A 12,036-nucleotide genomic window follows, 5' to 3' on the forward strand; every position below is an offset into this window, starting at 1 on the left:
TGCAATAAAGCTTTGTCTATTGTCTATAAAAATTCTCAACACACAGCCACTGTAGAGCTTCACTGAAATATCTGTTACAGGATATCAGAGTACCATCTGGCTCGGAGCTATTGTCTTGGTTGGCCGTACAAATCAAGCCAAGGTATCATTTTGCTGGTTTAGAAGGCATATTCTATGAAAGACCACCTTACAGGTAATCCTTTACTTTACTAGTTATTGATTACATGTTCAGTGCATATAACTTACTGTGCAGTTCCAAATATATTTTTTTACCAAACAGCATTTAACATAAGTGATATTTTAGTTGCAACGTATGCTATGTCAATGGAGCAATGACAAAAACATAAAAAAATGTTGCTAAAATTATATATCATCTAGGCTTATCTGTCATAAGCCGTTGAGATGAGCACACCGCCTTATTAAGTAATAGGGCCTATAAAGGACAAGCTAGTGAACTTGGGATTTTATGCATTTTAGGTTTAACAGTGGTATAACTATAAAGCTATTAAAACCATTTATTTTTACTATGTATAATGTGAATGTGTACTGTGTTACAGTATTCATTGATTGATTACGCCTAGGTTATTATTTGTATTATTATTAATAACTAGCTCTACCTGTAGGCCTTAGTTTAGTTTCAATATACGAAACAAACTGTCATCCAATTTCAAATCTTAAACTACAAGTCTTTGAGTCATCTGAGTTTATTTTACATAGTAAGAAAATGTCATGGAGTTAAAATAGTGCCAGCTGATGAGAAAATTCTGCGATGTTTGCCTTCTGATGTTTACTGTTCTGAAGAGGATTGCAAATTGATTTTACAATTGCTTTGATCGCCAAAACATAATTAACACGTTCAGTGCGGCAGGCATTTTAACAGGCGCTCGCCAATGGCGGCGAGGCCCGGGCGAAACCCCGGCACAGCACCGTAACAGCGAACGCAATTGGCATTCAAATATTTCAATCTGACGAATAACAAAAGAGCAGCGGTGATTGTACTACGTCAGCCCGAGATTGGACGTAGTTCCCTAAAACACCCAAAGGTAGCAGCACTGCCTGGATCAGTAGTCAGTGGCTTTGTAATTTGGCTTGAAGAGAGAAAATCCCCAAAACCGGGACAAAAGCATTGTCAGACGGGATTTTACGGGAAATTTTAGTACCAACCTACACCAAAATAAAGCTCACATTCTAAGCAACAGGCTAGCAACGATTTTAACGTTCCCCGGCAATGGCTGAGCTCATACTGAACTAATGTAGTGGGGGTTGCGCAACTGCATCAATTGATGTAGGCCGGTAGGAGCGCTCGTGGCGCGACTAGATCAATTGATGTAGTCAGCACTGAATGTGTTAATAATTCTATTTACATGTCTAAAAAATTTGTGTAAGTAAAATAATGGTAGAATAAGCCTAGGGAAAAGTTTAGCTAATCATTTTAGTATATTTAGTTATGTCTGTGGTACACAGTCATTTATGTTTTTAACAAGTTTTTCTGCAATTCTAGAAACCTGGACACTGGATGTGATAGTGGTTCTCATCTAACGAGGTTCATGGCGTTGGCACCAGGTAAAAGTTGAAAACTTTAACAAATTGTGTTTAGCAACAAAAAATAAGATATAAAATAGAATTTTAACGGATTCTGTGACTGGCTAACAAAACTATGTTCTTTTTTAATGAAAAATTGGCTACAGCTGGTCCATATAGATGGGAAGTCTACTTCAGTATCCGATAGCCAAAGGGTTAGATTTCAAACCAGATTATTCTTAGACCCAGATGGTACTTGTCTTTGGGCTCAATAATCAATTAATGATGTTTTAAGATATTAAAAGGTCCAGGGTTTTAACTTTCCCCACGACAAATTTAGAAAAGTGCCAATAGCGTTGAAAAACACAAAAAAATACTAGAAATGTCTGTATAGTTTTGTTTTATATCTAGGAGGTGTGGTAATAATTTTTATCTACACATGCTTCATTCTCACATTTATCTGTACCCCAGTGGGCAGTGACGCTCGGTGGCTGTACGCTGCAAGTCTGACGCCCATTGAGGTTATGTCACCCATGGAGTTGCGGCAGCAGACAACGGACCAGACCGAGCTGCCGTACAGTGGCCGTGCGCTATCTGCTGGTCTCAGTGGTGCCAATGACTCAGGCACGCAACAGTTCTTCTACGACATGTCTGCGGCCAAACGCCCACATGATCAAGATGGCAACCACAGGGAGAAACGGGCTAGGCCTACTTTTGACCAAGGTATTCAATGGTACAAGGGTGTTTAATATCCCCGTAATTTACCGGGAAATAATAATAAATTGGTTGGTTAGAAGACAACTGAAAAGGGACTGTAACAAAAAATTCTCCAATACAGCATCCATTATTTTGAATGAAAATGTATATCCCAAATTCAGAAAGTGACAGGTTTAATGACTCTAATATTCAAAAGGAAAATTCACCACTTATTTATGTGTAGCATTGTCTGTGTCTATAGTCTACGTTTCCATACAGCCCAGTTTTGTTTACCAATCTCTACAATAATAATCAATGGATTATTGTATTCCCATGGCTTAATCTTTTTGAATATTAAAGTGTAAAAATCAAAAGGGTATCGAAGTTAGTCTAGTAAAGGAAAAGATTTTTTACCAAATTTATATAAAACACTAGATTTTGCATTACACTTTATTTTCAATTCAATTACATTGATTATTGAGACATTTATTTAAGTGGTCTTTGTTCCAGTAGTGATGGTTAACAGAGGTTCGACTTTTATTGATTACTATCAAAAGTTCATTAAAAAAAAGCTGTAATGATTATTTTACTACTGAACTGATTTTATAATTCCTAAAATCTACTTCCCAAGTAATGTACTTTTGGTCTTAATTGACAGGATCGTGTTGGTTCTGCCTCGCCAGTCCACAAGTTGAAAAACACTTAGTGATCAGTATTGGAAGAGAGGTAGGTAAGTTTTTTTTCTAGTTGCAATTCATCAATGACTCATGAAGTTTTTTTCTGGCACAACTTGTCAAATATTTAAAACCCAACAGAAAATTGAGGCTACAGCTTATCCAATGTGTTTGAAAATATCTATTTTTATTGCAAATTTCCCATATAGGGAATAAGCTATTACTTAGTTAGACGCTCATAAAAAACTTAGACCCGGGACTGATTTTCTTTATTTTTATGTCTCCAGAGCCAAAAACCCAAACCCTTCTAACTCATATATACAAGCATTTAGCTAATTTACAACAATTAATGTATATATTTATTTATTTATGTGTCCGTTAGCATGATAACTCAGACCAGCATGATCAGACTATGAGAACAAGGTTTCATTAGGTGATAATTAGTTTCCTAATTTTTGATTTTGGGGGTCAAAAAATGAAATGTTGCTAATTAGTTTATTTTATAGTAGGCTATTAAAATTTCAATAACAACCCTACTTTAATACCTTCCCTTTAGCAGTAACCTAAGTACTAATTAAAATTGATGTTATTTAAAATGGGAATAAATCTGATAATTTTAGGAGAATATTTTAGTGAAAATACTGAAAATCCAACCAGGTAAATGGGAATTCACTGAGTAAGCAAGTTTGCTGCTGTGGTATTATGAAATTCCTAAAGTTGGGATCAAAAAACATTCTCATAGACAGTCACACTCTTTTTGTGTGTGTCCAGATTTTATACTATTCAAAATTCATGTTTTCGGCCCCTGGACTATATTGTTAAGACAATAATAGGTTTTTTACATACTTTAGTCAAATAGTCCAAAAATGATATTGCTCAACAGCTTACATGTTTTACGTGTTTTAAATGTGTTTTTGACGAGTTGCAAGCTTTGATAATGTTGTCTTCGCAACGAAACATGTAAGCTGTTGAGCAATATCATTTTTGGACTATTTGACTGAGGTATGTAAAAAACCTATTATTGTCTGTATACTATTACTATGTAGGTGTATGTAGTGTTTTCTGGTAAGTGATTACAGTAGACCCTCTCTTAACCGACCTCGTATTAACCGATAATCGGATTAACCGCCTTCGATCGTAAAATAATACAGTTTGTTTTAACCGACCTTGCTTTGAGAGTAGCTCGGTTTAACCGCCGCTTTCTAGGAATTTTGGCATTTCCGCTCCCACGCTTGGCTATGGGAACTGAACCATACGCTTATCTCCAGAGGATATGACTAAGAATAAGTTATTTTGTATTGATCACAAAAAATATAGCATAGCCTCTTGTCAGTTTGTCATCATCGTTCGTAGATATCTGATCTGATTTGTTATCTGTGCGGCAAATTTGTAACATCATAAAGTGCGTTAAGATTTTAAGAACTGATTATCTTATTGCTGGAGTAAACAAATAACGCAACTTGTAGGGAGGGCAGGGAAGGGGGGTTAACAACTCCAAGGTCAAGATAGTTTTTGTGCCTCGAGCCTCCAGTGAGAGGCTATAAATGAACATCCTGTCTTGTAACAAAATGGTTGCTTGTATCTTTAATTTTGACAAAAGGTTCTGTACTGTATTAGACAATAGACAATAGACAAATAATCTTTATTTACACATTCATTAAGAATAGTAGTAGCGTCAATTTACAATTTTTTCTAAATGTTTGGTTGAGGTGTTGTTTAGTCAAAGACCTGTTGATGGTATTCTTCTAAGGAATAGAAAGGTCGATTAATGAGCCATTGATGCAAAGCTGGTTTGAGGTCATCTTCTGACTTGCTTCTTAGATCTGGAGGTAGCCTGTTGTAGATTTTCATTCCTGCGTATGAAGGTTTCTTTTCAAACTGTGCCGTGCGATGTTGTGGAAGGTTGTACTGCATGGTGTTTCTCAGGTTGTGTTGGTGCATGTTGGTGCCACGCCTTGTAGGGTTATTTCTTACTGCAAATAACACAACTTCCTGGATGTAGAGTGCTACAAGGGTAAGTACTTTGAGTGACCTGAATGCTTCCCTGCAGCTGTCGAGTCTGTGGAGTCCTGCAGTTATTCTGACTGCCTTTTTTTGTTTTCTGAGAACTCTTTGCATGTTAGTGGCAGAGGTTCCACCCCATGCTACAAGTCCATATCTCATATGCGACTCGAAAAGTGCAAAGTATGCTACTTTATTACGATGGATTTGGAAAGCATCAATTAATACATTACAGTACTAAAGTTATTAAAATAGGAATTTTATTGACTCTTGCCTAGTATCATAATATATTCCACTGAAAGTAGGCCTATTTCACTTAACCGTGTTATGTGTTTATTTGTGACTTTTCTATCAATACGAAAAAGGAGATAAGAGTAGTTTATTTTTTAAATAATGCAAGTATGACTTCAAAATAATGATTATATAATTCCAATTGAAAAGCACTTCATTATGTTATAATTTGAGGGATTGCCCGTTTTAACCGACCTTTTGAGTTATCCGACCTAGGTCCGGACCGGTTAAGAGGGGGTCTACTGTAGTTACAAACTGACCAATCTTTTTTTAAATCCTCTATTGTGATGTTCCAGGTGTACCTAGCCCTTGCTAAGGGAGGCCTGGTGGAAGATCATCTTCTTATACTACCAGTGACTCATCATCAAGCTGCTGCTCATCTACCTGAATCTGTCACTGAGGAGATTCAACAGTATCCTTTAGGTTTATTGGTTTACTCCAGGACGAAGCACTGTAAAATGAATCTAATTTTCTTAGCTTAGTTGAAATCTATACCCTTTTCGAAAATTTGACAGTTGTTTATAAAAATGTCTTCCAGCTGTCATGATTGTGTCACTCTAATATAGTGTACACAATTTTGATGTGTAACATCATGTGTGTGTGTATCATGTTATGTTGTTTATATGCACAGTTGTTACTGCTACATAGAATGTAATGTAACACAGGACAGGACATTTGAAAAAATGTTGTCATCGTGACTTATAAAATTGTTATCATCATCATCATGGCCTTAGGCCCAATTCTTAGGTCCAATTGTGTATCATAACCTGGAGCTTTCTCGTCCAAAATTTCCAAAATTTGGTTGTGTTCAAATGATGGGTTGAAAATGGTCAAGTAGCCCCATAAAGAGGTAAAATATCGAGTTAATTTTGTTGTAAATTTTTTTAGTGCTATCAACTTTATGATTCAATATTTGATTGATGTTACTCACCTATTGTTTTAACCTAGGAGGGGGGTTGTGTGTGTTTGCTGAAGCGTTACATGGTTGTCACATAGGGTTTAAAATGGTGAAAAAGTGTGTTACGTAATAAAATGACCTCTACGCTGGCCTCAGTGAGGAGTGCGGATTATATAATTTCATCCCTTCACCCCACAAAAAAACCCTTAGCCACATAACCTCCAATATGTTTCTTTAACGATCCAAAGATTTCAAGGAGCCCTCAAGAAGTGCTTTGCCAAACAGGGGAAAGTACCTGTGTTTTTCGAAAGGAACTACAAGACCTCGCATCTCCAAATACAGGTCGTCCCTGTACCTAAAGATGTCGTGCCAAAGCTGAAGATGGTTTTCCAGGTAAGATCTACTTTTTTACTGTGTAAAATACAGAGTAAGGTGAGTATTTGTTAAATAGATTGTTGCAAAAGTGTTCCATTACTGAGGAAAAAATGTAGTAAATAGGGGTGTATATACAGGATGGCTGAAAAGTAACTTGCACCCCCCCTTAACTTTTCAACCATTTGAGATATTTGAAATCAGTTTGTGGCAAACTTCTTAGATATAAGGGGCTACAATTGTGGTCAATTTTGAACATTTTGCCCTTAGGGGTAGCGGGGGTAGGGGGTAGCTCAAAATTTTCAAATGACAAGTATAGTCGAGTTTGATATCATTTTACAGGTCTTGACAAAACATAAACATTGACATAAAGAAAACCAAAATCGGCTCACTAATAACAAAATGGCGCCCTAAAACGTTTCAAATCCAAATAACCATGAGGGTGGCAAAAAAATTAACTTGCACCCTCTTTAACTTTTTAGCTATTCGAGATATTTGAAATCGGTTTGCGGCAACTTGTTTGGATATGAAGGGCGACAATAATTATGGTCAGTTTTGAAAATCTTGCCCTTAGGGATAGCGGGGGTAGGGGGTAGCTCAAAATTTTCAAACAGCAAGTATAGTCAAGTTTGGTATCATTTTGTAGGTCTTGAAAAAACATAACAATTAACATAAAGAAAATAGAAATCGGACCATTAATAACAAAATAGCAGTTCAAAATTACTATAAATAACAATTGTCTCAATCATTTTTAGCTGCCATTTTGTTATTAATGGTCCGATTTCTATTTTCTTTATGTTAATTGTTATGTTTTTTCAAGACCTACAAAATGATACCAAACTTGACTATACTTGCTGTTTGAAAATTTTGAGCTACCCCCTACCCCCGCTACCCCTAAGGGCAAGATTTTCAAAACTGACCATAATTATTGTCGCCCTTCATATCCAAACAAGTTGCCGCAAACCGATTTCAAATATCTCGAATAGCTAAAAAGTTAAAGAGGGTGCAAGTTAATTTTTCTGCCACCCTCACGGTTATTTGGATTTGACACGTTTTAGGGCGCCATTTTGTTATTAGTGAGCTGATTTTGGTATGTTTATGTTTCGTCAAGACCTGTAAAATGATACCAAACTCGACTATACTTGTCATTTGAAAATTTTGAGCTACCCCCTACCCCCGCACCCCTAAGGGAATTTTTTTCAAAATTGACCATAATTATTGTAGCCCCTCATTTCTAAGAAGGTTGCCGCAAACCGATTTCAAATATCTCATATGGTTGAAAAGTTAAGGGGGGGTGCAAGTTACTTTTCAGCCACCCTGTATGTAGTTTTTTTACAAAACTCGAAACTCATACAGTATAGTAGCCTTTAATCATCAGGTGAACAAAGCACACACACTTGACCTTCGTTTTTGTTGTGCTCTGTCTTTTTTTGAGTCTTTAGACCTAAAAAACGACCTGTGCGGTCAATGTGCGGACCTTCTGTCTTTGGCAAACCACATAGCTTACTTGTGTGATCAGTCAACAGTACTAACAGTATTAACGGATCTTATTTTGTTTTACCTTTAAGTTCCTTTTTTCACTTGAATATTCTAAGTTTTGTTTTTTGTTACCTTTCCCTATTCCAGCTTGGCTAGTTTTTGTACTAAGCTTTGTCTGGTTTTACCTTTACAACCTGATAAAAAAGACTTCACTTTCCAAATCCTGTGAAACTATCAGTTTATCAATTCATAATTGGAAATGTCGACAATGAAACGTTATAAACTTTCAATCACATATTGCAAAGATTAACTGAAAAGTTTAATAAAGATAATGACAAGTTTAAAACTAAATAACAGGATTTTTACAATTTAATAATAAAACACATCTGTAAAACATATAAATGTTCAAAACATTCATGGTAGTCAACAAAATAGTCTTAAGATTGCATAACAAATCAAATCCATCCAACAAAAAATAAAATCAACTAGGTTTAACATTGATTTATTTAAACAACTAAACAATTAATTAATCAATAATTTTTATGATTAATGTCCACAAAGTTTTTAAAAACAAAAGTCAATTATCAGAACTCTTGCAAATTGCCCCCAAAAAACATCATGTAGACAATTGTTTCAAAATTTTAAAATTTTAACTCTAAATTCAATATAAGTTTTTGAAATTAAAAAATTGGTTCATGGAAATCCTGGTATGTTTCAAAATTATCTTAGTAATCACTCATGTAATACCCGAAGACAAGACATTTTTCAATACCACACTCATAATTTAAAAAAATATGAAACAAGTCCTCTCCTTATGGGGTTACAAATTTACAATAAAATTCCAAACTCCTTAAAGCAATTAAACTTAGCAAAATTTACAGACAAAATCAAAACAGTTTTAGTAGAAAAAGCATATTACACTCTTGAGGAATTTTTCATCGACTCCTGGTAACAGACACCCAATCTTTCATCAACCTCTCCTAACATAAACAGTTCCACCATGCTGTAGCTTTTGTAGGGGTACCTTACTGGCTAAATCTTAGGTTTTTTTTATATATTTAGTTTCTTATTTATTAGAAACCTTGACAATGTACCTGTCTGTGTATTACGTTTGTAATAACTTTATCAGATGTTATGTGCAATAAAGAATTGTCATTTGTCATTGTCATTTTAATTTTAAGTCATAACAACTGTTACTGTTATAACATTCTTCTAGGTAATAAAAACAGTGTGTTTTAATCACACATCCATAACAGCTATTTTATATTTATCTAATGGTAAAACTTTTTAATAATTTGGTAAATTTAAATTTTTACATAACTTAATTGTTGAATATTCCAAACTATTTTGAGTTACACTATAGTACAGCAATAATTTCTAAGTTTAGCACAGATTCTGGTCTTTTAGCTATGGATATCACTGTGGGATGACATCAGAGTTGCCACCTTAGGAAAGGGAAAAATCGGGACATGGCCCGTTAATCCCCTCCCCCCGGATTAACGTAGGCTTAAATACAGGCACAAGGAACCGAAATTGGGACTGTCCCGGCAGAATAGGGACGGGTGGCAACCTGTGTTTACATTCTTTTTACAATGCATAAGACAGTGAAATATAATTACAAATAAGATGCATAACGGATAAACTACCTAAAAATGGGTTTACAACGAGTTTAAACTGGGTAACACCAGAAATACCTTTTTTAAAACCCCTCGAAAAGTTAATTTTTTTATAAACATTGAAAGAAATGGGAATCCCGGCCTTGGTCTAATTAACATTACTATTTGAATTCACTTAATTGTTTTCTTTCTTTCTTTCAAACATACGTAAGAACCGATTGGAAAAAAAGTAAAAGTGTACATTTGATAACCAACAAAAACAGTTAGAAAGAATGTAATATCATAGACAAACAGAATAAATATAGACTGTCAAAGGAAGGTTCCGACGCCCACCGCTAGGAGTGCCGTGTAGTTACGGCGCACACCGCTGCAGGCGAGGAGCGCAGGATCGGTATGTGGCAAGCAGACACTGCAACGGTGTGCGCCGTAAATATATGGCAAACCTAGCGGTGGACACCAGAACTTATGCTAACCGCAGCACAGTTGACGGTCTATAATTATTCCATTTGTCTATGGTAATATGTAAAACTCTTTGAAATTGGATCAATGGAAACAGTTCTTACAAAAAAAAATCCTCTACAATAACCAATTAAATAATAATCCTACACTGTAAATTTGTATAAAAAACTAACATGTTTACCTGCTTGGGGACAAAACAAATCCCTTTATCTAAGCAGTCCACTATTTTTAAACAGGCACTCTGCATAACTTAGCTGGGATACACAAATACTCGGAGGTAACCTACTTTGCTGTAAATAATTTGTTTTCCCCATGAGAAGAACATTCTTCTTTTTAACTCAAATGTTTTCTCCATTGAAATAGTTTTAGCTCACTACCACGAGATTTTGAAGGTCATTAAGCTGTGTTATTTACTTGATCAAAGGTTTGTTCCAAGAGAGGTCAGGTCTTCAACAACGAATATTGGCCGCAAGTCCAAAAGTATCATTTGATTTGGTTCTATGCTCTTAACAGGCAGTACAATCAACTAAGGGTTACTTTCTTTTGTCCAGAGGTCGTATCTGATCATTGAGAGCTATCAGATTCCCCTGCCAGACACTGAAGACACAGAGTAACAAGTGGACATAATAGTGATACAATAGCATCATCACATATCACTTCAGACCCATCTTCGGTATCACTTGGACCTACATCAATTGTAGGAGGTTCACTGATTGGTGTTGGTATCTCATAAGGGGGGCTAGAGTCCCCTGCCGCTGTCATACATTGAAAACAATCGCTCATTAGGGATAGAAGACCGTCACATGTTTCTTCAAACTCTGTTTCATTGTTGCTTATGCCTACATCATCATCTAGAAGTTCACTGTTAATCATTGGCATTTCTGAACGGGTATCACTTATATCTTCAGAAGTGTGACCAAGTTCAAGAGTTTTAGCTACTGCAAAGCCAAGTTCAAGAATGTCAGAAAGAATTGTTGTTTCAGCATGATTTTGTAATTTGCTGGCATCTTTGGAGGTTGAAGGTTTTGACTCGGTCTGCACGGTTTGAAACTTTGTTGCACTTTTCATGACTTCACTTAATCCTACGTTTTTGTTTAGTTCGATATTATGATATTGAAGGTGTTTAAATAATTCTGTAGCGGTTTCATTTAGGCCTATCCCACCTCTATATATTGACTTCGAACAAAGTGTACATTTGGCAACACTAGGATTTTCATCCTCAATAACAAAATACTTACATTCTACAGTGCTGGTGCTGCCATCTTTTGAGGTTGAGAGCTTCGACTCAGTTTGAGATACAGTTGTACTTTTCATAGCCTGGGTTGAGTGTAGGTTTTTGTTAAGCTCTAACTCGTGTTCATATTGAAGATGTTGAAACAGTTCTGTTGTATGATGTATGCCTATCCCACTTCTATGTATAAGCTTCAAACCAAATTTACATTTGGCATTGCTGGGGTTTTGATAATCAATGACAAAATACTCCCATACCTCGGGATTTTCGTTATGAAAGGCAAAATTCATCCTTCCTCAGAGCTTAAGTCCTCTCAAGCACACAGTAAACTGTAGATTTTCTTGCAAGCAAATTCCAAAACTGTGTCCGCTAAAGTGCACTTTGACTACTGACTAATTAATAAAACTACAGTCATAACATAACACATATCAGTCAAGACTATTGGTTTATTATCACTGGTCAGGCCCAACCAGTTTTTAGGCTGACTTATCTAAAGTAAATAGTGAGTAAGAAAAACAAACAATGAAAACTTTCACATTCTCAACAATGTTGTCAGATAGCATTTCCTGTGTCATATTTATTTTAAACCATTATCATTGTATTCTACCACCAACAATATTAAATCTTCATAACTAGATGTGGGCTGTCCCACGCACGGGGATCAAGTGCTTGTAGTCAAAATGTATTTCAAATTCTGAACATCTGGTTTAGATATTAATTAAGTTAGAATCATTCAAGAGTTTCAGACAAAAACATTCTCATCCACATTTTAAACTGCATAGGCAAGAAGATCGGGTC

The 12,036-nt window shown here is 35.7% G+C and overlaps 1 protein-coding gene across 1 annotated transcript in view; it reads left to right on the plus strand.

Moving 5' to 3' along the window:
• Positions 1-12,036, plus strand: part of LOC128997394 (CWF19-like protein 1) — a 51,880-nt gene that overhangs the window by 36,958 nt on the left and 2,886 nt on the right. Inside the window, exons 5-10 of the mRNA XM_054423031.1 lie at positions 81-193; positions 1,502-1,563; positions 1,993-2,244; positions 2,876-2,943; positions 5,480-5,595; positions 6,330-6,474. Coding sequence (XP_054279006.1) covers positions 81-193; positions 1,502-1,563; positions 1,993-2,244; positions 2,876-2,943; positions 5,480-5,595; positions 6,330-6,474 — 756 coding nt within the window. The remainder of the gene's footprint in view (positions 1-80; positions 194-1,501; positions 1,564-1,992; positions 2,245-2,875; positions 2,944-5,479; positions 5,596-6,329; positions 6,475-12,036) is intronic.

Source organism: Macrosteles quadrilineatus, unplaced genomic scaffold, assembly GCF_028750875.1.
Source record: "Macrosteles quadrilineatus isolate MER2022 unplaced genomic scaffold, UCM_ALF_1.0 Scaffold_6__1_contigs__length_79288215, whole genome shotgun sequence".
Taxonomy (NCBI): Eukaryota; Metazoa; Arthropoda; class Insecta; order Hemiptera; family Cicadellidae; genus Macrosteles; species Macrosteles quadrilineatus.